The 25,859-nt window shown below is 38.0% G+C and overlaps 1 protein-coding gene across 6 annotated transcripts in view; it reads left to right on the top strand.

The window, feature by feature from the left end:
- CDK14 (cyclin dependent kinase 14) overlaps nucleotides 1-25,859 on the top strand; it is a 324,092-nt gene that overhangs the window by 78,430 nt on the left and 219,803 nt on the right. For 5 of the 6 annotated variants that reach the window (XM_065830694.2, XM_065830693.2, XM_065830695.2 and 2 more), the window contains 2 exons: nucleotides 3,988-4,233; nucleotides 14,963-15,057. In XM_065830694.2, coding sequence (XP_065686766.1) covers nucleotides 3,988-4,233; nucleotides 14,963-15,057 — 341 coding nt within the window. The remainder of the gene's footprint in view (nucleotides 1-3,987; nucleotides 4,234-14,962; nucleotides 15,058-25,859) is intronic. The other variant, XM_071805144.1, reaches the window with a different exon arrangement.

The raw sequence follows: 25,859 nt of genomic DNA, 5'->3' as shown, positions 1-25,859 counted from the left end.
ACTGCTTAAGGGCTTATGCTGTTTGATAGACAGAAGTTTCTTTAAATGTATATCGCATTAATACTGAAAAGTTCTTGCCTCTTCTTTCTCTTGATTGCATTTTATAAAACATACTTGTCATCCTGTAGATGACAAACCAAGATGTCACCTGTATTGTCTCTATGTACATTTGAGATAAGTTCTTGTAGTAGTTAAGATGCCATTGATCACATCTTCATGTAGCATTGGTTTTAGGCTGTGGTGGCATTTACAGCATCTCAATGAGTGTCTGGGCTCCACTGTTTTAAGTACAGCATTACATAGGTTAATAGAGCAAGGGCAAGGCTCTTACTCTTGGGTGTTCGTTTTTTTTTTTGGTAACTGTAGCTAATGCAGATATTCAACAAAATCATGCAGTTTTGAGGCTGCACTGCTTTCTGGATTGTCATCTTCATTGGAGTACACAAGGGTAGTTCTGTGTGTACGGTTAGTAAAAGAATAGTCCGCACTCTGAAGAACCTGTGTCTTATGCAGATAAAACAGATGAAATGGGGTAAAAAGAAAGGTCCTGTCTTAGAGAGAGCAAAATGGATGCAGAGGAAAATTCTGACTAGCCCAGAGAATCACATAGGCTCATCTAAAAGAGGCTGAAAATGAACCTGTGTCCTTTGTAACAAATATTATGCTTTAGCTGGAAAAGGGTCCTTCCTCTCTTAGGGAAAAAAAAAGCTGTAAATAAGAGGCTTGGTTAGGCTTCTCCTAACTACCAGCAAGGAATTGGCAGGTGGTGGACAGTGGTTTACTAGTCTAAGAGCTTCTGGTGCTAAGTATTTGAATATATCGTTTGAGACACTGGAATTTATATGAATCATTTGTTATGCAGTACAAGAGAAAAATGATACTTCAAAGGCTGAATTAGTGTAATAGAAAAATTCAAACCTATACTGTTCCCAAAATGCGATCTGGTCATGCTGTTGAGATCTGAGATAATTTATATGTGCAGGAAAATCTCCAAAATATGTTATACATCAGTCTTGCTCAGTAGACTGTTGCTTTTTTATATGATGAGTCCCTATAAAGTCCTGCCATTAGCTGGAGCACACGAGTGGCAGGTCAGGGCACCCACAGCCCAGGGCAAAGCAAGGCTATGGGCAGCTGAGCTCTTGCTGATGGAGGGAAACCTGAAATTACCTGAAATTAGCTGTGTAATTTTGAAGTTACAACCGGCGGTCATTACTGACATTTTAGACCTGCTCCTTTCAGAGTTCACCAAGCAGAGTTTGAGTGTCAAGTTGGACTTGGCCAATCAATGGCAGAAAAACAACCACTTAAATATAGTTTCTCTTCAGAGTTTTATAGGCAGGGTAGATGAATTGGAAATGTGTACCCTTCAACAACAGCGTAAACTCAGCTCTGTTTGCTTCACAGTGCACTGTGGTAGCAGTTGCTTGGAAAGAATGTTTTACTACTGTGAGGGTACTATCAATGTAGGTGAGAGGGAAGTGATGAATGACAGCTCATGCCAGCACGGGCAGAAGCACTGTGGTTGCAGAGTGGCCAGAGGAGTGTGGGGAGTCCCCTTGCTTTTCTGCTTCTCTGCTCTTCAGTCTTTTCCACTGGTGCCACTGGTGTTCAGCCTGTGCCTCCAGTGCGGCGTTTGACTTCTGAGCGGGGGGCTGGTTGATATACGGCTTGGTTTTAGTCTTTGCAAGGTTGAAGCTGGCTATTAGAAGATGATTGTGGGGATTTTTACCCTACTCCAGATTTGGTCAAGTTATCTGAAGATTAAGTAGTCTCCCATCAATATCTCATTCTGAACTACTACTGCTTCCAGTAGAGATGATCAATAGGAACAGATGTCTTCCCTCCTATTTTTTTTTTTTTAATTTAATGCTTTCTTAGCCCACATTAGAGCTAGACATGGAGATTTTTCCAGTGAAAAAAGAAACTAGAAGCAGCACTCATGGAAGCATTATCTATAGTATGTTTGTAGCTGTGGATTCTGAACATTTTAAGCTGTCACAGGCAGCCTTTGGTAGTTTGAAAGCAAAACAAATACAGCTTTTGAACTTTTTGCCCCTATCTCCTGCCCTTGTTTTCTGGATCACAGGATTTCATAGGCTGAGAAACACTGATTTATTTGCAACCATGTTGATTAAGCAAAATGAAAGCACTGCTATTTGAATAGTAATTTCAGTTTACATTATGTTAAAACATCTTTGTTGGTAGCAAGAACACGGATCTGGAGAGGACAGTGGGAAGTATGTGGGTGCATGTCTGTGCATGTAAGTTGTTTAAGGGAAAAGAAGCCAATTAGTTCTACAAGAAGGCTAATTAAATATTCTTTGTGCAGCAGCTCTTTATCTTTTCTCTCTGAAGTAATATATCTTTTCTCTCTGAAGTAATAGACCAAATTACATAATTGCCTTAATTTTGGCCTGAGAGGGAATTATCATTTGTTATGAAAGGGGGCTATTCCTTTTCTCAGTTAAACCTTGGTTAAGTTTTAGTCTTGAGAGCTACTTTAATGAGAAGAAATGTGAAGCTTTGTAAAGCCTGGTTTGTAATGCTAGTAGTGTCCTTCATTAGAATTGACCTGGTGCACAGATGGCACAGATGGCAGGAAGTGTACTTTACATTTTTAATGTACAATAGAAATCTTCGATCTACTGTTACAGTGGATCATCAAACCCACAAAATATCGAAAACCCAAGGTATAGCCACCTGGTATTTCTATAAACAAGTGAAATAATATGGCTTTGAAGGCAAAGAATTCCTCAAGGGAAATGGCAAAGAATAATTTATTGGAAAAATTTGTATTGGAGATATTTTGGGTTATGTGTAATGGTAAATATTTCTTTTTTTCTTGTTAACTATTTTATGACAGCAAGTTTTCAAAAATGGTTAGATTGTAAGTGCTCGAATGGAACATTAGACTTTTAAAATTGTTTGTATGTGAACAGTACAGTTGACAGCAAATTAACACCATCTATCCTTAAATACTGGCAAATACCTTGGAAAAAGTACATTGTAGATTCTTTTGATTTGCCTTATGATTTAAGGAGCCTCTTGGGTCTGCTTGCATCACACTTTGTAGCTTTTCCCTGTTGCTTGAAAGCTAAAATTATTTCTTTTCTTCCCAAGTAAAAGTTGTCTCTTATGGGTGACAAGAGAAGCTGAGGCCTCAAATACAAACCCCCACCAACTGTGTGATTTCAAAAAAGGTCTTATATGTTGAAGTGTATTAAATTTAAAACCGTAAGTGTACATGACTGGAGTATCTAAGCTTGCTGTTCTGCTCATTTAGTTCTTTTGAACTAGCAATAGCATATTTTGGTAGCTCAAGCAGCAAACTGCAGTCTTCGGGGCTGGCAGAGTCATACTTCACAGTAACAAAGAATTGAACTTCTCTACTTTACTGTGCCATTAAGCTGCAGTCTCACGTTTCACAGCCTGGGAATTGATTTACTGATTTGATTTCCTGAGACATATGGTGATAATAATAATAACAACACTGTATAAGCATTATTTAAAAATAAAATAATATATTGGTATTAGAGCTTTGGCAGACCAGCATCGAAATGCACACACAGACTACCATCATTTATTTAAGCTAAGTCTCATCCAATTTTAAACAAATGGAAGTCAATACTGCTTGTGGATATCGGTGGCTAGATTGGAAAAAGTAGTGAAGTGATATTGTTGACAAGAATGCATTGTATAAGAAAATACAAATGTATGAATTTTATCTATTTTATCTATCTGTCTTTTTCAGGATCTTTTAGTACACTACACAAAGACAGGCTTTTTATTGTTATGGCTGTGGTGTGTTTCCCCTATGTAAAGTGCATGCCTATGTAAAATGCATGTGGTGTTCGCAATTTTAATGTAGAAATAGAAAATAAATGCTTATGGAGTCCAATGCCTTTTTTATGCTGGTTGATATATGGATCGACACAGACTTTAAGCCTGTTATAGTCAGTGAATGCTGTTTTTTTTTCCTTTCAGATATGTGTCACAAAGATGTCTACACGGAACTGCCAGGGGATGGATTCAGTGATCAAACCTCTGGATACAATTCCTGAGGATAAAAAAGTCAGGGTTCAGAGGACGCAGAGTAGTTTTGATCCATTTGAGAAACCAACTAATCAAGTCAAGAGGGTTCATTCGGAGAACAACGCTTGCATTAACTTCAAAACTTCATCTGCAGGGAAGGAATCACCTAAAGTCAGGCGGCACTCCAGCCCCAGCTCTGTAAGTGCACAGTCCTGACACCTGCATGTCCACCAAATGGTGGAATTAATAACACCAGAGAAAGGTTTTCTTTATTAAGAAGGAATTGATTCCTTGGAAACAAACCAAAATCTCGTGGCTGCTATTTAAGATGTTTCCCATAAATATTTGTAGTGTTATATAGGAAATGGAATATAAAAACAGAACTTGAAAAAAAAATTTTTGAAATTCCTCTCACATACTATCTAGGGTGTCTTATGGGATTTCCAAGCATTTTCCCCTCCTGTTCCTGATATGGCATTAGAGCTGCTAGAATGTTTATGTTGCAAATTTTGCAAAGGATTGCTTATTTATGAAGAGGCATTATTTCCCGTGAAGTTTAGGAAACCACATTAATTGTCTTTTTGATATTTAGATTTAGGTTTTAGAAAAACATATCAGATTTGAGAAAGTTTGTTTATATCTTAAAATTCTGTTTTTAAAATCAAGTAGTAAAACTAACATTTATTCCATGTCAGAAACTCTGTGTGTGTGTGTGTGTCTAAAAGAGAGAAGGGAGAGAAACGACTGAGAAGGGCTTGACAATACATCATCATTGTTGTTTTATTCTCAATTATTTTGAAAGAAACTAGATAAATAAAATGTCATACCTTTCATAAATAATGCCCAGAACAGATTTCCCCCAAAGACTTTCAAAATTATCGAAAAACTATTTCTGTTATGCTTTGGCAAGAAAAATCCATAGTAAATGTGACCTTTGAGTTGAAGACTATAGATCTAAGCAGAATGGATGTAACACTTTGAATCTTAGTTGGCATGAAATAATTTAAAAGGTTGATTGCCTTTTTCCTTTTCTTTCTTTTTTTTTGTTTTGTTTTGCTTTATCTTCTGGACATCTTCTGTCCTCCCTACAGAATTTTGACTCAATCCTGTCAAGCTTCGAAGAAAAAATGACAGGAATTCATTTTCTATAGATGAGCTTTGTTTAACCCATGTGAATTTAACAGATAAGATGTCGTGCCTCCAGGGGACTGTCCTTTTTAGAAAAGGTTACATTTTAAAGTGTAACCACCCATAGCAAAAACAAATTTGCTTTCTCATCATTGCCTGGCATTATATAGCTGCTGCCAAAGATGTCTCCAGTGTGTTCCAGATGAGCCCGTAACAAGGAGTTCTTACCATAAAACTTTTACAGTTGTTAAGGACGGATGGAGCTGTTTGCACCATGTTTATTTGTGTGTGATGCCTGATTATTGTTTGGCACCATAACTGTCAATTTAAATTACTTTGGTTTTTTTTTGAAAGTCCTTCCATAACTTTTTTGCTGTATTAACTCACTCCCTATCTTTGCTCTTTTTATCTTGTTCCTCCTAGAAACTATTACTGATTTCTGTTAATGCTTTATGTACTTCTTTTCTGTTAAAACTGAAGGTTTTTATTTGCTTCATTTCCTGAAATTTGAAACAGGCTTTTTTTTGAAACTGTGTTATTGGCATCTTGTTCTTTTCCAGAGACCTGGTACTCTACTGGTCTGTGCAATCTCCTGTGATCTCAGTATTTTCTCATATAGATTAAATGCTTCCTCTACCGGTATGATGCTGATTAGAGCCTGAGCTATTATATATACAAACATACACTTTTGCTAATGTTCTCCTATGCTGACTCACACAGACTTGCTAGGGTGGTCTCATGTGTTAAAGCAGATGCATAGGAATTTCCTGAAATACAATTCTGATTTTTTAACTTCCCATAATTCTCCCTGATTTTTATAGCTTTGTTCAGTCAACTCACTTCTTCCTTCTGCTTGAAGGCATTGTTAGTCAGTTTTTTACCCTTGCCCACAAAGAGTCCTCTGAAGAACATCTGGCAAGGAATAATTTATGTTTATTACACATGTTCATGTCAATGAATAAGGAAGAGCAGAAACTGCCAACAAAAGCTGGTGTTAGCCCTCTGCTGATTGCAGGTCACTCCTGGTCCTGCCTGGACCTAAGTTCAGATGCCCAGAGCCCAAATACGTTGCCTCAGGCAGGAGGTGTTCTGGTGCACTGAGCATATGCCTGTGGGGTTAGTTGCAGGAATTTGTCATTCTCTGGTTTTGAATTACACTTGAATTGACAAAGGGTTTTGAGTTTCATTTTTTTCTAGTCCTGATGTTGTGTAGCAGATGCCTTTCCTGCTTCCTCTTATTTTTTCTTCCATGTCAGAGGACTGCTACATATTCTCCCTTATTGAGCTATAACTTGATTATCTGGAAATTCTTCTGCTATATACATGATACCAGTCTGAATGGGCATTTCAGTTTCTGTAAATGTTCTTGAGCATGCTATGCCCTCTGGGTTGTACTGGCTACAGTTGTGTAGTTGTGTTTCAGTTTTGGCTCTGCTTTCTATAACCTTTTTTTCAAAGCTACTCTAATAGACGTATTCTACCTGCAGTTTGTACTTTCTACACTTGATTACTAGAGGAACTGAATTAGAAATACGCTTCTGTTCAGTCTCTTCCCTTTCATTGTTTAAAGTCCTCTGTAGCCATCAGGTGGGGAAGTGATGTCCTAGGTACATGGATAAGGCTTGCAGTTTCCGTATCACTGCTTCTGCTCCTTTATCTATCATCTCAAAAATAACGTTTTTCAAGATGCAACCTGAAAGACCTCATTCATAATGTCTTGGAGCATTAGGTTCTGTTTTGATTAGTCTCAGAAGCCTCATTAGCTCTCTGACAGATATCACATTCAATGTTTGGTGAAGATTACGAAATAATACTCCACAAGTGCCATGTTATCCATTTTGTGTTTTCGGTACCTTCTAAATGCTCTACACTTTGTGATGGGAAAGATGGCACACACACAGTTTTGGGGAAGCTGGAAATCCTTGTCTCTGCCACAGATTGTCACTTGGAAAATAAATAATTTGCTCTTGAACGTGAAGTATTTATCTGCAGTTAATGTTACACCTCGTTGCAACCTGGTAGAAGTCCTGTGTCGTTAATTAGTGCAGTAGCATACAGACAGAAGTTAGCATGCTATTTTTTTGTTCTTACAAGACAATTTTTACACTTAGAGTCTTTCCACCTGACATTTACATACTCTTTACCTAATAACAGTCACATTGCATTGCGTTTTCTTCCCCCTTTCTTTTCAACATAATAAAACATCTATGAGTGTGATTTCCAAACTGTTTAAGCTGGTTGAAACTGCTGTTGTTCTGGAATGAAATTTCCAGCAGAACAAGCTTATCCTTTTATCACATCAGAATGATGGATAATATTGACCTTGGAGGTAGTGAAGGAGGTGTTTGCCTTCCTGTGTATCACCTGTCAGCCACTGTTAGAAGAAGTGAACTTGGCTTGGCAAACCTTTGATACAGCCCAACACAATATGTATATGCGTATATATATTACATACACATAGCTATAGTTGTGTGTACTTATCTATGTCTATCTTCATAAAAATCTTTTGCTGATTCTTTTGCTTTTCAAGGGAAGAAACTTGCTTTTCTTTTCTCCCTAACTGAAGAAATGTTAAAACTACAAAATAAACTTCAAACCAAACCAAACAACAAACAAACACACCCCCCCAAAACCAATCAAACAAACCCAAACAACAAAAAAAACCAACCCACAACCAAAACCCCACAACTTAAAAACAAACACATCCCATTCTTCCCGAAATAACGCTGACTTTGGCAGGTGGTTTGCCTCTAATCCTATGAAAGTTTTATTTGAGATCTGTGCCCTTTAGGCATGTGGCCTTATTTATTTTTCTCCAGTGCAAGGTGGAGTTCTGTTGTATTCAGTGTACATATTTATACACTAAAATAGTAGTTTTGCACAGTATGTAAATAGAATATTGCAAGTTTTATAAGCTAGCCATCTGGTCAAGATTTAGTTACTTAGTAACACACATCAGTTTGTTCTCTTTGAATGACTTAGGATCCATGGCTAAGGTGTATGTATTACCTTTCGGTTACCTTTCAAAGACTAAATGCAGCAAAACACTAATCTTCTACCAACTCACCTAAATGTAATATTAAATGTAAATATTCAGATAAAAATTATTCAATAAATGATAGATTACTGCATTGTCTCTGGCCTCTTTTTGGGAGAGCAGCTTCTCCTCTTTTTCTGTAACCTCTATTAATTTTCAGTCCTGCATGAACTGATCCTATTAACACGTAAATCAGTTGCATAAGAAATCTAATTTTAAAGCAGACACTAAAGTCAGATTTTTGTCTAAAAGGTAGGCATCATTTCTGTCTGCCTAAACGCTTGGTGTGCTGTTTTTGCCTGTCTTCCTCTTCAGGTGTATGCAACCTTCCCCACTTTTAGGAGCCTGTTAATTACTAAGGTAACTGCATCCTTCCTGGTGGGTACTTTTTACTGAGGCAAGATAATTTCAGGGTTTAGTGCACAGAGTGGATTTTTCTGTTCTGGCACAAGGGTAGCTTTAATAGTCATTAACCTGGAGATATACTGTGGCAGTTGGTCCAGTTCCCGTGCTTTAATAGCCTGGAGAACAAGTGAACAGCTATAAACACAGCACCCAGCCCTTTAACAAAGAGTTCTATGGTTGCTCTTGCTCAGGTTGTTCTTAATTTAGGGCTGCATGTTATACAGTTAGAAAGATGCCAACAACAGGACAGGATCAAACAGTGGTACAGCTCAGATTAATACTCAGTTGTTGATTGTTGAACATCTTTGTTTCCCTTGAACATTGCTCTAGAAAACAGTCCAACTTGCAAGGTTTAAAACAGAAAGAAAAAGGCGTGATCAAACTGACCTGTTATTGTACATAGGATAAAACCTTAAGAATGGGAGTTAATTACTGTGAAACGTGAATGGTTTTGTAGAAGAAACTTTACTGTTGTGTCAAAGAAGACAAAATATACATTGGTTAAAAAACCCCAGTATCTTCCATTCTTGTGATTTAATCTCAGTTAAGCCTCTTGGCCCATGTTTTACTTTCAAGTTTTTTTAGTAATGAATTTATTTCTTCAGAGGCATATAACAAAATGGATCTTCAGTTTTGATTTTCAATAATTTACAGTGATACTGTGAACATAGTATCTTCCCCTCGAGGATAGTTTTATATTGAAGTTTAATATCTGGCAGTTTCAGAAAAAGAAAAAAAAAAAAGCTATTTAAAACTTAGGCTCAGGAGTGTGCCAGTTAAGTGTGACATTCACAAGCTGTTTTGCAGTTATGAAAAATGCATGAGAACATAACCCACACAGCTTCTATAAGAATAGTCAGGTGATTTTCAGTGTAATTTTCCATTAAAGCTTTCTTTACTACATGGGTTTTGAAAATTTCCAAGAAAGAGAAGTATTCACATGGCAAGGTAGTGCAAGGACTCACAGTGCAAGATCTGGGATTAAACCTGTTATCCTTTCTGCATTCTGTTTCTATAAAAGGGCTATTTGAAATGACCAGGTCAGAAGAGACAGTTTCCTCTCATTTCTTTTTTTTCTCTGTTATTTTTAATACTCTCACGTCAGTTTGAAATACTAGCTTGTTCTATTTCTGTATTCACCAGTTTGGCATACTCTTTCTATCCTTGCTACTATGATCTGTATTTCCTTAACCAGAGGGAAAAAAAAACATCTAATCTTGGTTACTGTAAGCCGTGCTGCTAAAGATGCTCACTCCCCATGCTCAGTGGTGCTCTTAGACTAGTCTTGCACTGGAAAAAAATGTAGACTAATAAGAAAAATACCTTAATAGATGTATTGTTTTCAAAGAAAGTGACGCATAAAGGCACACAAGCGAAACTCCCAGTGCATTTCCTGAAGGGAACATGCACCGTTCTACATGCCAGTTGCCAGTGTCCTCTTGGGGATAACATGATCCACTACAACCTGTGCTGACTTTCACAGTGACTTGGGATTATGCTCAGCTCTTCAGAGGCATGAGGGTCTTACCTCCCTTCTATCTTAGTTATTTATCTATCTTTCCTGTTTGAGTTGTCCGGAATATTTCTCCCTAGCATGAAAATTAACTTTCCAGTGATTTTCCAGTAGTATCAATTTCTTGCTGACTGGTTGTTTACTGTCTATTTAATTTTTGCCCATTAAATAGTTCAGTCTCAGCCACACATTCACCTGTGTTTTATTTTTTTCTTAGCTTTGGAAGTTCATTTTTTTTTTGTAGCAAATATGAAGCTCTAATGCTGAACAACAGGCTTCTTTACGCCTAAGTAGTCCCACTGAGATCTCCCTTTGGCTTGTATCCAACAAATAATGATGAAATCTTCCTAGAAAAGATTTGAAGGCTTTAATTAACCAAACAAAAAATTAACATATTCAGTAAATAGCCAGTTTTCAGACATGGCAAAGATCGTCTTTTTATCACAGTCACATTATGTCATGACGTGTTTTGGTCAAAAGCCAGCTGAATATGGGCCAGCAGTGTGCCCAGGTGGCCAAGATGGTCATTAACATCCTGGCTTGTATCAGAAACAGTGTGGCCAGCAGGACTAGGGAAGGGATCATCCCCCTGTACTCGGCATTGATGAGGCCACACCTCAAATCCTGTGTTCAGTTTTTGGCCCCTCATTACAAGAAGGACCTTGAGGTGCTGCAGAGAGTGCAGAGAAGGGTAACAAAGTTGGTGGAGGGTCTGGAGCACAAGTCTGATGAGGAGCAGCTGAGGGATCTGGGGCTGTTTAGCCTGGAGAAAAGGAGGCTGAGGGGAGACCTTATTGCTGTCTACAACTACCTGAAAGGAGGTTGTAGCATGGATGGTGTTTGTCTCTTCTCCCAAGTAGCAAGTGATACAATAAGAAGAAATGGCCTCAAGTTGCATCAAGGGAGATTTAGATTGGATTTGAGGAAAAACTTCTTTGCAGAAAGGGTTCTTAGGCATTGGAACAGGCTGCCCAAGGAAGTGGTTGGGTCACCATCCCTGGAGGTGTTTAAAAGATGTGTAGATGAGCTTCTTAGGGACATAGTTCAGAGGTGGACTTGGGAGTGTTATGATTGGACTGGGTGATCTTAAATGTCTTTTCCAACCTAAATGATTCTATGATTCTATTTCGGTGTTTTAGAGGATTAAAACACGGCAAGGAGGAGTAAGAAGAAAGGAAAATTAATAGTGGTAGAAATATTGTAATGTCAGGTCTTCAAAAAGTAGCTTTGAACAAGCATCTGTCACAATGTCTGCATTCAACCAAAATTAGCTGAAATTAGAGTAAAGTTAATACTCTATTCTGTTGCGAAATCTTGTCTGGGTCAAATGGGAGGGTTGCACCAGCTTTCTAAAATATAGGGGAGCTGGTTGTGAGTCTGCTGCTTGTGAGATATGCCAGTGACTGATGCAAACACTGTACATCTATAGATCTCACTCGCTACATGTATTTTAGTCAAGGCATATGTTTTTAACAGAAATGGTTGAAAATGATAGCATAATGTGGAGAAATCTGAATAACAAAATTCATGGCCATGAATCTGAAAAAATAACTTTATGGAAAGGGGAGTGCAATAACTAAGTGAAGTAGCCTGAAATGGTTATAATTTTCAGCAGTCATATAGAGCTTCAAATTATTTAGATACATTCTGTAGTCTTTTATTTACATCCTTTGAAGCTTAAGATTTTCGTATCTTTGCATTGTCTCCATCAGTCTTCACCTCCTTTATAGTCCAGAATCGAAAAAAAAAAAGTACCTGAAATTACTACCTTTGTAAGCAATTTGTAAATGTAGGTTTGAATTAAAGTGTGAGGCTTCATTAAATAAAAAACAAAACAGAAAATGCTGGAGAAATGGTAAATTTGTCCCTCCATTTACTAAACTAATTGCATGTGCTGAGTGAGATCTGTCTTGGTGTTTCATTAAGAAATGCCATGCAAATTAGTTTGCAAAGTCTTCTGTTGCCTCAGAATTTATTTAAATTTTTGAGGTAAAATGCTCTGAAGTGCTTTTCTACACCAGACACCTTCAAAAACTGGAAGTTTTTAAAGATGACAGTTGAAGGAACAATAATGTGTATTTCCACAAAGGGAAGTCTAATAGTGTGAGAACATGGGCGATCCAAACTGGTGATCCAGGTAGACGAGAGCTGAGCTCCACCACAGACGTACTGTACCCTGGAAAGAGGAGAGCATCGGCCACGGGGTGTTACTGCACATGGGTGGCTGATGTGTTTGGTTTCTGGTTCTTTCTGGTCTGCTCTTGCTCAGCATGAGCAGCAACTGAGTAAGTGGTCTGGGCTGCTTGAGGAGGGATTGCTGCTCCAGAGCTGAGCCCTGGGCACTGCGTGGTGTTGCCCCTGAGGACAAGATAATGGAAACCATCACCTGTTCAGCAGCATCAGGTTGAGCTCTCCTCCCCACCCTGCCAACACCAGCTTTAGTGTTTTGCCTTTCTGGGTGAGGACACAGCAGCTTCCAGGAGGAGAATGAGTGAAAAGACATGACCTGCAATCTGTGCTTCTGGCAGCTGGGCTACAGAGAAATGAGCTTGAGGTTGCACGAATAATTACTGTAGATGATCTACTGTGTGGTAATGGATTAAAGGTATCCCATTTCCTATCAAGATCTTAAGGCATTACAAGCTGTTGTGACCTTTATATTATGGTTTCCAGTGATATAAAATAAACGCAATCTCAGTATAAAAATAGGAATGGATGTGAAACACATGTATAAACTCTGTCCTTTTTCTTTCATGCTATGATGAAACCAACAGTGAACCGTTAACTAGGGCAGCATTTCCACTCTAAACAAAGCTACTCACTGTGCGTTCACTGCAGCCTGCCATTTGGGAAATACTTTGCCAACCCTCTTCATTATATGGGAGACACTTAAAAACATAACCACTTTTTTCTATAGTTTTGTAATGTTGCATTAGTCCATAATTGGATACTCAAATTAGGTTACTTGAATAAATATTTTATTCACTTCTATTAGTGATGTGTGTAATGAAATGGTGATTAAAAAAATAAAAAGTTTTTTTCTAACAAGTTAGAATGAATTTTTCAAGCACAGATTGGGAACTGAGAATGTTACTGCCTTATCTATAATGAATTGTTCCAAACAATGTAAGAGGAAAAATATCGATGAGTTCCCATATAGCAAATTTTCATCAGTCTAATAATACTTTGGAATTGAATAGCAAGATAATTGTTGTTCTGGATATTAGAAGGAGATAAAAGGGCTCAGTTTTGCAAACATACCTGTGTATATCCTGCTGCTATTCAATAGAAAGCTGGGATATTAGTCTAAAAACGGTATGTATATGCCAAAGTGCCAGAATTTTGGTTTAGGACAAATGTAGAATAGTTGAGTAAGAGAATTTTTGCATTTTCTGGCTAATACTTAATTAAGTGTAGTAAAGAGGTATGAGGTACCAAGTCATCTTACCTGGGATGTTCTTGCCTGTTTAAATAGAAGTAATTTTTAGGCTCAGTTGATTTAAAACTTTTGACCCTGGTTTTAAAGGACTTTATACAGAGGTGTGTCCTGTACTGAAATGTTTCTTTCCTTTCAAAAAACTGAAACTTCAGTACTTTTTGTAAATCAGGCATAAGATCCTAAATATGTGTGTACACTGTGTGCAGCTGCTTGAGAGTCTTCCAGTTGAATTCAACCCTAAACATGCTAGATTTGCCTGGCTGTTTTTCTTTATAATGTTATAACAAGCGTACTAACAAATCAGTCACTGTATGTAATATGAGCATCAGTGCTGACCCTCCAGAATTTCTGCTCTGTACTCTTTTGGTGGTTTAGGTACAGGACATCTGAGCACTCCAGTCTAAATAACATGTAGATAATGCTGAGGGCAGCTGCAGGTCAGTTTTTGCAGTGTCCTTCTGGTTTTGGGGGGGGCTGGGGAATGAAAGGCTCTTTCCTTCTAGACATCTGAAAAATGGGGAAATTTGGGAAAATACGATGCCTTCAAAAAACTCAAACATTTTCTGAGAACTTAATAGGAAAGTTTTCATATCAGGTGAATTCCTGTTTTTGCAGTGTTGTGGTGTTCTCTCCCAGGGCTGTGTAAACATGGGGACAGTACCAGTCCATCACAAAGGCCAGCTGAGCTATCTGGCCCTTTGAGCAAGAATCACTTATTTGGTTGGTGCAGTTTTAGACCCCTCACTTAGGCAGCAGATATTAAGGTTGCAGGATTTCATTCAACTATGCTGCATATACATGCTACTAAAAGCATAGTGTGATTATATCCATAATCTGAAGACTGTAAACATAATTCAGAATCAAGATACTCTCATTATTGATGCTTTCCTGTAGTATTTTGACCACTATCTGAACAATGTTTGATGTACGAGACATTAAGTACTTAGAGCAATGCTTTTGGATGGGCTTTAGCCTAAAAAAATAAGCAACTCTTTAAAATTGATTTTGTACGGCAGATTAAGATTGTTGCTTAGATCTCTTAACAAAGATAAGATGGCTTAGTTGTTAATGATCTTTTTCCCTGTATGAAGTTTATATGTGAAAAATAAAACAGAAAAGTCTCTTTGATTAAGAACAAAATCCTTTTGATAGTTCCAGGGATGTAAGTGTATGGTTGGTATCAGCAACCACCATCTGGGGTGTTGAATGATGTTTTATTTGAGTAGCCTATTATATTGTTTCATTAGCTCTGCTATTAATTATTTTTTTTTATTGTTGGCTGCTGAAAACATACAATTCTATGAGTTTTGATTGTGACATTTGGTCTCTAAAGGCTGAATCAAAGCTGTTAATATTGTGCGGGTGCAATACGTGCTCAAAGGCCATCTTTTTTTGTTTTGTCTAGCCTACAAGCCCTAAGTTTGGAAAAGCAGACTCATATGAAAAACTGGAAAAACTTGGAGAAGGGTCCTATGCAACAGTATACAAAGGAAAAAGCAAGTAAGTGATTTTTTTAAATTTAATTTTGTGTAGAAATGAAGGTAAGCAGAAAGTATTAACTCTTGTTGCGACACTTACACAAAGATTGTGATGAATGAATGCACAGTGCTACTGACTGCCAGGTGCTCTAGTGAAAGAGGCTGAGACCATGTCACATAGGGAACATATTACCTTTGCATCAGAACAATGTGAGATCCCAACTTGTTAATCTGATATTTTGTTTGCACTTTAAGGTTGCACTAGGGGTAAAAGCACAATATACTCTCAAGTAGATTCTTCTGATGTTCTGAGAGCAATGCTGAATATATGCAATCAGTTGCTATTGTTTTGTTTGTCATTATTAAAAAACTAGAATTAAATAACCTGAAAGGAAATTAATGGAATTTTGGACTACTGGAGATTTGGTTTGTTTACAAGAGTTTATTTACAATCATTGCAACTACTCTGGCTCAAGATAATCTACAATATACATGTCAATTTTTTTACCAGCCAATTTAATGTTATTTTTTGCAACTTTTTTAGCTCCAAGGCCGTAAGTGCCTCTCTATTGTATAAAGTAAATCAGTAAGCACACTTAAAATATATTTGTTGAGCTAGTGCTTCAGTTGTAAGTTATCTTTTGTCAAGCATAAGGTCTTGTGCAAGTTCCTATATTTAATGAAACTTTCATGTTCGAATTTTCAGTAATAATAAAGTAGTTCTGAGAGAGGGATTGGCTACATGCCATATCTTTATTTAAAAACATTGTCTTGTGAATGATAGTTGAGGCAACTTACCATTCCCAGCAGAAAGAATATTATGGCAGTCATGGGACAGAATAACTACTGAAACAAGGAAATACATGTTAACATTTTACAGGGTCATTGTGTTAGGTAGGTACTGAAAAATACTTTTTTTACTGATTATTTGTAATAAATCAGGATGAGTAGTGTCCTCATCTCTCAGTAGCTTTGAGACTGATGAGTGTAATGGCAGCTGATGTGAATAGAAACATGTTCTAAATGTAAAAGAAGTATTTACACATCTGCCATGCCCGTGCATGTATTGTCTTTCACTGGCAGCTTTCTTCAAGAAAATGCAGTTACATCGTATTGTTAATGGTTCAGTTACACATCACCATAAGTTCCAGACATTATACATATGCAAGCTTTTTATTGGGGTCTACGTAATATGAGAAAATCATATAGATTTCAGCTTGTGCCTTATTACTAAAACCCTTTGAAAATCACAGCACATATCCAGTGATAGTTATCCCATATACCTTGGCTTTCTATAAGACTGAACTAAGCCAACAGGACTACTACATGTCCTGTCAATCAGTGGAACAGTCTCAAAAAAAAGGCAAAGCACTTACTTGTCGCTATTTCATTTAGTGGTGATTTGTGAATGTGTTATGAAACATAGATCGATTAGAAATATTAGTTTGTTTTAGTAGAGCTGACTGCAGATTTGTAAGAAATATGATTTTAATGATTTTAATGGTAGTTGAATAATAAATTGAAATTACTGAGTTCTACATTTCTCCATTATAAATAACAAGCTCTACAGAAGGGTGAATTATAATATATATATATATGTAACTTTATTCTGCGGCCTCGTAACATTTTTTGCAAGGTCTTTAAAATGAATTTTGAAAAAAGTGTGTGTAATTAGGATGTGGATAAGAATGCAAACACAGAGAATATTCCTAATGTTATAGTAATATTCTTAATGTTATAGTAATATTCCATCACCTTCTTAATTTTCATGGAATCGTAGAATAGTTTGGGTTGGAAAGGACCTTCAAAGGTTATCTAGTCCATCCCCCTTCCCTCACAATGAGCAGGGACATCTTCAACCAGATCAGGTTGCTCAGAGCCCCGTCTAGCCTGGCCCTGAACATTTCCAGGGATGAGGCATCTACCACCTCTCTGGGCAAGCTGTGACAGTGTTTTACCACCTCATTGTAAAAAATTTCTTCCTTCTATCTAGTCTACATCTACCCTTCCTTAGTTTAAAACCATTACCCCTTATTCTGTTGTTACAGGCCCTGCTAAAAAGTCTGTCCCCTTCTTTCTTATGGCCCCCAAGTACTGAAAGGCTGCAATAAAGTCTCCCTGGAGCCTTCTGTTCTCCAGGCTGAACAACCCCAACTCTCTCAGCCTGTCCTCATAGGAGAGGTGTTCCAGCCCTCGGATCATTTTTGTGGCCCTCCTCTGAACCATCTCCAACAGGTCCATGTATTTCCTGTGCTGAGGACCACAGAGCTGGATGCAGGACTCCAGGTGGAGTCTCACCAGAGTGGAGTGAAGGAGTAGAATCACCTCCCTTGACCTGCTGGCCACAGCCCTTTTGATGCAGCCCAAGATACGGGTCAGCTTTCTGGGCTGCAAACACACATTGCTGGCTCATGTTTGGTGTTTCATGCACCACTACCCCCAAGTCCTTCTCTGGAGGGCTGCTGTCAATCCCTTCATCTCTCAGCTTCTAGTAATACCATGAGTTGCTGCTACCCAGGTGCAGGACCTTGCACTTGGTCTTGTTGAACCTCATGGGGTTAGCAGGGGCCCACTTCTCAAGCTTGTCCAGGTCTCTCTGGATGGCATCCCATACCTCAGGTGTGTCAACTGCACCACTCAGCTTGGAGTTATCTGCAAACTTGCTGAGGGTGCACTCAATCCCACTGTCTATGTCCCTGATGAAGATACTAAACAATACTGGTCCTAGTACAGACCCCTCAGGGACACCACTCACCGCTGCTCTTCATCCAGATGTTGAGCTGTTGACCACTATTCTCTGGATGTGATCATCCAACCAATTCCTTATCCACCAAACAGTCCATCTATCAAATTCATCTCTCTGCAATTTAGAGAAGGATGTTATCAGGGACCATGTCAAAGAACCATGTCAAAGTCCAGGCAAACAAATATCCCTAGCTGTTCCCTTGTCCACTGATGTAGTCACTCCATCATAGAAGGCCACTAGGTTGATCAGGGATGACTTGCCCTTGATGAAACCATGCTGGCTGTCCCCAATCACCTCCCTGTCCTCCATGTGCCTTAGCATAGTTTCTAGAAAAATCTGTTCCATGATCTTCCCAGGCACAGAGGTGAGGCTTTTGTTTGGTTTTTTTTTTTCCTAGCTGAGAATTGAATAATTCCCATATGACACAGCACCACCCAGATTCAACTTGCCCAGTCCAGACTTCTTGTTCTTGAACTAGAGAAACAGTTGAACTACATAACAGGATGAGGTTATTCCTTAAGAACAGGGGGAACACTAAAGGGGCTGTCTGCTGGTTCAAAAGGAGTTGTTGGTTGAGATAATGTGGCCCTGGTACTTCATCTGTCCCCATGAGAAACTGAGGAACCTCTGGCCTGGATCATATCCCCCAAGAAGAGAGACCATCACTGCAACAACGTAGTATTGGGGAAGATAGATGGACAGGGGGTGGGGAATGGTTGGGCCAGCATTGGCTCCAGCCATTCCATGAGAGCTTAACTATGCTGCTGCTTTTCTGGCAGATTGGCTCTGACTGTTTATAGCTTTATCTAAAATGGCAGAGGAATAGATACAGGGAGTTTTTTCTAGCATCTGGTGTAGGTACATAGGATGAGACTGTGATGTGCGTCACTGTACTCCCCTGGCTACAGGCTCAGAGGGAAGTAAAATGAGCAAAACAGGTCGAAAGAGGGCTGTTTGTTTTGACATGTGCCCAGTTTTGGCTGCTGAAAGATTAAGCCTTCATGGCACACCACAGAATGTAAACATGATGTGTATTTGGAAAAGGTGGTAATACTTGCACAAGTGCATTTAGGTAAAAAACTTTGAGAAACCCTAATTCTTAATCAACTCTAATGTTTGGCTTTCTCATTTTGCCAAAACGTTACTGAGATGTGTCCTTAACTGTAGTTGAAGATGGAGGATTAAAGGTCAGACTAATCTGTTTTGAATGATGCTTTGTACTCAGAATTATCGTGCTTAATATTTATCATCAGCTGCATATGGCAAGTAGTGGGGTTTGTTTTTTTTTAGTGTATTGCCTGAGATATATTTCAACTTTTTAAATTATTTCCCCTGCTAATCATCGTGATAGAATAAAAAATTTGTGATCTTAGCTTACTGTTTGGAAAGACTAAAAGGTACCTACCTGCATCCAAAGACACAAAATCAGCCATTCCTTTCCTAAAATTTAAAATAATGTGTGCAGTAACATGCTTTCAGGCCAAGCCTGGCTTATTCTAACTTGGAGCACAGTCAGTGGTAGCAAGCCCTTGATTTCCTATCAAACTTTTCTGCCTGTTGGAGTATTTGCAGCAGTATCCCAGGAAAGTGAAATGAAGTGGGTTAATTCCTCTTACTGGATGATGGATTTCTCTTTTTGTAGTCAGATAAAAATGATTCCCTGGGGTGAGGAAGCAGCAGAGTGAACAAGACTGTGTTATTGAGGAAAGCGAAGCAGTATTCTCTTAGGCTGGGCTTTTTTGTTTATTGGAGAAATAGCCAAGCTGCCATTTGTTTCTGGCTGACGGTTGCATCAATAGGCAAATCTATTTGATTTCACGTGTTGCACATCAGGCGTGAGTAATGAAACTCATCTTGGCATGTTCATTTTCTACTTTCGTTCAGCCTGGCTTCTCACATGTTACTTTGTTGTAGAAAATCCCAAGAGGCTATTTACTGCATGAAAATCAGACCACTTTGAAGTGATTTCTGCTTTTTTTTTTTTTTTCCAATGTAAAATTTAGAAGGCCTAGTAATATACTGATAACGCTGTAAAAACTGATGCAAGTTCCATTTACTCCGTGTTTGGCTAGCACCTTGAACATTTGCCATACAATAGGTGCCTTTTTAATTCCTATATCATTTCACTGTGTGGTTGAGCTGAAAAAGTGCTATCTGACTGTATCAACACGTATATCTTCCTGCTGCCATTGACCTTCTCCCTCTTGAGCTTGATTATAAATTTACCTGAATGTACAGCAATGGCATCTGGCTTGATCTGTGGCACATAAATGTTGATGTGAGTTACGAGAGTCTGGAGACGAAGCTGGTGCTGGCACAGGGGAGCTGCTGCCAACCAGAACCCCTTATGCAGCAGTGCAGAGGCCTGGGAGCTCTGCATATTGCACTTAAGGCAAAAACCTGTGCTTTTGGCAATAGTATGAGTTGGCAGGGTTTCCATCCTCTCCTCCCACTGTGTTCAGTTGCCCTTCAAGGCAAAGAATTTAAAAAGATTACATCGGTTACAGTGATGTGATCTGTGACTGCTGCTTTCACAGCATGTGTCTGTGTTTTGAGAGGCAAGCCAATGGTATCTCCACTGCTCCTGCCCTGCTTCTTGCTTGTCCAACTGACTTTTACCATACCTTTACTTTTATTGGCACCACTATTAAGTTGTATGTGCTCACAGTATTACAAAAATGTGTAGTATTTGTAAGAGAGAGCTCAATCAACATATTTTTCCCTAATTTTCCTGCCACAAAATTACATCATTTCAATTTATCCCTAGTAAAATGCTTGTCCTAATTCTGGTGCCTATCCCTTTTATCTATTAATATGACAAGTTGGTAGAATACTGAGCAGAGCACAGTAGAAGCTGATGCTGTCAAGGAGAGCTTGAAGGCTGCAGAAGTGTAGAATAGTTCTTCAATCGAGGTATCTTACCTGTTTCTGTTTGAAAACTGTTTTGTGTGTGTGTGTGTCTGTTCAAGGTGATTCCAACATGTACCCAAAGATGAAAGTTATTTTTTCAGGTAGTCAGGTCATTTTATGTTCATATTCATCAAAGGCAATTCCTTTTATGAAACCTCCATGACTCTTTCATTGTCTTTTATTTTGTTTTCTGTGCAATCTATTGCAAGTTCCATAGGCTTTGAATGGGCTGAAGAACTTGCCGTGGTTTTGTCTGTCATGCTGTCACATTTTTGTCATTTTCCTATCTTTACTCCATGCCCATGTGAGGTATGTTCACATACTCCCTGATACATTTGGTGTGCACCAGTCCAGTTCACAGATAATATTTTTTTCATGTTTTGGCCAATTTATTTAGACTGAACATTTCAAAATTGCTCTGATTTGTGTTGCATTAGTGACCTAAACTTTCTGTGTTTTCCTGTATTTCTTGCAAACTGTGTGAAATCAGTGTTCATCTACAAATGAAATTATTTTCATCTGGGGATACCAGATGTCTGGAAAAGGAATATACATTCATGGATTATGAAAAAGCGCTTTATGGTTACCTATTAGGGCTTCCCCCTTTTTTTTCTTCTTTCCCCACCCCCTTTGTTTTTTAACTAATGTGCTCAACTGATTTTTGTAGGCTTCTTTCTACTATACATCTCAATGTCATGACATAGGTTTATGAAGTATGTACATGGATGCTTTTAAAAAAATCTCTAGCATTGTAAATCTTTAACAAAAACAGGATCTTCAAGTTGAACTAGATGCAAAACTCATGGAAACTGGAAGTTGAACTAAAATGCCAAATGGTGGAAAAAGTTACTGAAGTACTATAAATACTAAAATAAGTTACTAAGATTCTAACTAGAAAATGAATTGTTGACTACGTTGACCACTTACTGAGTGTATTCCTTAGTGTTTAAAAGAAATATTGGGAGATTTTTTTTCCTCTATAGTTGGATCTATAAAGAGAACATTACATTATATATGCTGTTCTTCAACCTGCAAAGCAGTTTACAGAAGTGACTTAGCATTATCATCTCTTGTGGCAGGAGACAAAACTGAGGAAAGAAAATCTATTCTGTTACTTACCCAGATTGCAAAAGAAAATGTGGTAGAGAAGCTAGGATAGAACATAGTTATTGGGTATAGGTGTTAAAAGTTGTTGGATAGTAATTTATTGGCACTGACACATATATGCATGATTTGAATGGTAGAGCAAATGGTGAGGCAATTTGCCAAATAAATGCCATTATGCACCAATGTATTTTCCAGTTAGCTGTGGAATGGCATCTCTCAGAAGGTCCCCTGCAACTGTCACTGTGCAGCAGGGTTGTAAGAGGCCACTTTACTTGTGAGTGATATCACTATGTTTGTCTTCACATTCTCTTTATGTGAAAACAAGTTCTTTATATGAACATCAGCGGCCCAAAGGAGATGCAGGGTATATGGAGGAGGACCAGAGCTGTGCATTGCTCTCCTACTGCCAGTCCCAAGTGATTTGCTTCCAGCAGGCATGACGCAAGTGCAGGCCCTGCACTTGGACAAGCAGCTGATGAGGTTGGACTGAAGGATGTAGGCTGGGAGGTAGGGACGATGGACCTGGAGGTAAATGCTCCGATGCTGCTCACCTGCTCCTGTTCAAGTGAGGGCTGCGACATCGTGTGAAACTACCTGGAGTCCTGTGAAGAACAGGATCCCCGAGTTCCAGTAACAACACTAATTAATAATTTAAATCCTTCATCTCTCTTGGAACTCTTTGATCTTCTGTTTTTCAGCCCTATTAATTGTCAGCATTATGAAGTATCTTTAATCCACTGGCTTCTTCTAAAACAAGGTAACTTTTGTCTCAAATGGAAGTTAGAACATGGTGGGAGTCAAAAAGAGAACTTGAAGGGCCATGTTAGTCCCTGGAGTATTTGCACCTTTGGGCTTTAGTGGAGCTGTAAGTGATTTTTATAAACTACAAACATAAGTCCTTTTCAGTAAGAAAAATATATGATAAACCATGTTTACATGGAACTATCTTTTATGACACTGATTAAAAGAAGCGTTTCCATTATGTGTAATTAGTTACTCGTTGATAGAATAATCAGAGGCAACTAAACCTACAGTGAATTTGTCTCTGTCAGGTTTCTTCAAAGGAAAATTCTGGAAGAGCCTGGTTTCATTAGGCCACTATGGTCTGTTTGGGGTTTTAGATGCCTGTTTGTGACATTAATATCACTGCAGAGTAGGTCTAATTAGATATTCTCAGGGTTTGATCATCAAACCTTGAGCTTTTTGTCTAAATAAATATTTGACAATTGAGAGTTACTTTTCTTCATAAAAAATAGTTTCTTGAAATGTGTATCACAAATAAAAGCATAGTCCAGTTACTGTCTACTGATTTTTCTTTGCAGAAATGCTCCTAGGCCTAGCACTTGCTTGAATTATGAACTCAGCCTCAACTCCAGACAGGGGTAAAACTCTGTATAAAATAAACAAATTGAAATCAGAGTGGCAGATTTTATGTTAATTGACTCTTTTAAATATGTCATATTTAGAACGTGTATTGTATCTAAATATAACTGAAGAACTTGAGAATATAGTGTTATTGTACTCTTCTGTTCTCTATGTGCCATCATCAGGATTATCCCCAGTGAAGCCAATTAAGTCATTGGTTACTTTGTATTCATCCATATTATGTGTTCTTAATGATGCATTAAAGCATTAAATAATTTCTAATCTTCTCTACTTTCTCATAAATGGACATTTTTATAAATATATTTATTTTGGTAATGCTGATATGTGCTGTTTTATAAAAGGCAGAATAACACATTGTATTAGCTTTTTTGTAATTTCTGGCTCATTTGTACTTTTTATAATGTACAGACTTCTACTATATGCCACGGAAAACAATTTGGACTAATTTTTCTTTTGCCCACATTGCATATAAAATCAGAAATTTATTAGAAGAGATTATGTAACATTAAAATGCTGAATTTCCATAAATTAGAAAACTGTCCATCAGCTGTTGGTGATTTGCCTAGAGTAAACTAGCTCAGTGTGATAATTAGAGAGGCTTCAAGTCTTCTGTCCTTTCTCTGAAGATTTTTTGGATGAGAAAGAAGAAGAGAGCGAGTTAGTTTAAGAAGGAGGATGGCTTGTAAGTTAGAAAATAGGAATGTTATAGTCAGCATTGTCCTTAATAGAAACTAATGGTGTTATTGGCAGGATGGACTTCAGATGATAAGTGAAATCCTTGACCCAGTTAAGTGTATTGTTTTGAGAAGCTTTGAAATTGTTTACTTTGGACAGCGAACAAGAGAGGAACATTCTGTGATTCTAAACGTTAAAAGGGGCAGCAGCATTGCCTTTTCATTGTCTAAAATGCTGCTACCTGTCAGTTTTTGTACCTATATTTGAAAATAATGAAAATACTGAGCATGCTTTGAAAGTTGTGGAAGACAAATGTGAAGTAATATCTGAAAGGAATTCTACACACCTTATCTGATCACTATTGAAGCCTGCAAAGACAAATTCTGATATGCTGCAGAGGAAATTTTATCCAGGTCTCTCTTTTTCAATGCTGTTTCTAAGGAAATTGCCACGTTATTTTGGCATGTCATCACATGATTCAGGGCATAGATTCATGACATAGCTGGCTTGATCCCATGGTTTGCTGCTTCTCAAGAGGTGGTCCCAGTTCTTCTCATATGTTTTCTAGCGGTTTTTGTTTTTGAAATGTGGAAAATGCCTTCATCATTTTTGAAAATATGATTTAGTTCTTTTGGGAAGGCTAGTCTTCTCCTATTTAAGCTCCCTAAGCAGTCTCACTGTAGGGTCTGGCAGTAATGACGGCAAATAAAGGACAGTGGCAGGAGTGTGTGGCAGGGATTTAGCAGGAGCAAGGCTATACCCTACAGTAGCCGTTAGCTCATCTCTGCAGCATCATCTAACTGCATCCTGAGATTGCATCAGTGGGAGAATAGCTAAAAGATGTTAATATACACACACTTCTCTCTTTTAATTGATGATACTTCATCATTTCTCACATCTCCAGTCTTGCATGCTCCTGTCTATAGAAAATGAGCTAAAGCCAAGATTTTAATGGCTGTTTTATTCTGAAAGTTATAGGTTGATATATTGGAGATAAATAATACTAAAGGGCAGAATGAAATCCCAGAGGAACACTCCTTGAGATTAGTTCGATCATTTCAGTAGTGTTAAGAGTTGCCATGATGTCTATCAGGATGATGACAGGTACCAATGACAAAGTGGCAGTGATAACTAAATAACACAGCCCACCTACTGGGTTTAATTGTGAACTTTCTGTATGAGTTCCATACTATTGCTGTTTGTGTTATTTATTGCTCTTACTGAATTAATGAAATGTAGAACTTCGGCTTAAAAATAACATAATCTACACAATGCTGCATGCTATTCACCTTTCTCTCTGGCAGGAAACATCCCTGTTTCCTTAGTACCTCCTTGGTCTGGTTGTGTGGTTTTTTTGTTTGGTTGGTTTTTTGTTTGTTTGGGTTTTTTTGTGTGTGTTTTTTCGTTTGTTTGTTTTGGCTTTTTTCTTGTTTTTTTGTTGTTTTTTGTTGTGTTGGTTGGTTTGTTTTTGTTTTGTTTGTTTTGTCTTGTTGGTTTTATTTTGGTTTGGTTTTTTGTTTGGTTTTGGTTTGGTTTTCTTCCTTTCTTCTTCCCCATTGAATTCCGCATTGCCTTCTCTGAACACAGTATCTGTCTTGCTCTGGATCCGCAAAATTATATTACTTATTTAAATTCCTCCTGCACAGTTATTTCATATATTGTAAAATAATCAAGTTTTCCAGGTATGTAACTTGTTTATATGTATGTGATAGGTAGGGTGGTGTATTGATGAAGGAATTGAAAACTACATATATATATGAACAACATGTCTGTCATCAGTCTTTCTGCTGCTTTTATTATGGTTAATTCTCCTGTCTGTGCATGACAGGTGAAATTACTTGGGGCAAGACTTATCTTTTTCTGATGCCAGAAATTCTGTTTAAGTCTAAACAAAAGTATATGTAAGGTAATTATAAGGATAAATCCAGATAATCCAGTATCTTTAAGGTGATCATTATCTTTCAATGGTGACTAGTAGCCTGAGACTTAAATTGCTGGTG

This window comes from Patagioenas fasciata, chromosome 2 (assembly GCF_037038585.1).
Source record: "Patagioenas fasciata isolate bPatFas1 chromosome 2, bPatFas1.hap1, whole genome shotgun sequence".
NCBI classification, from domain to species: domain Eukaryota; kingdom Metazoa; phylum Chordata; class Aves; order Columbiformes; family Columbidae; genus Patagioenas; species Patagioenas fasciata.
The sequence above is the reverse complement of the archived record's forward strand: the minus strand, read 5'-3'. Positions and strand labels throughout refer to the sequence as shown.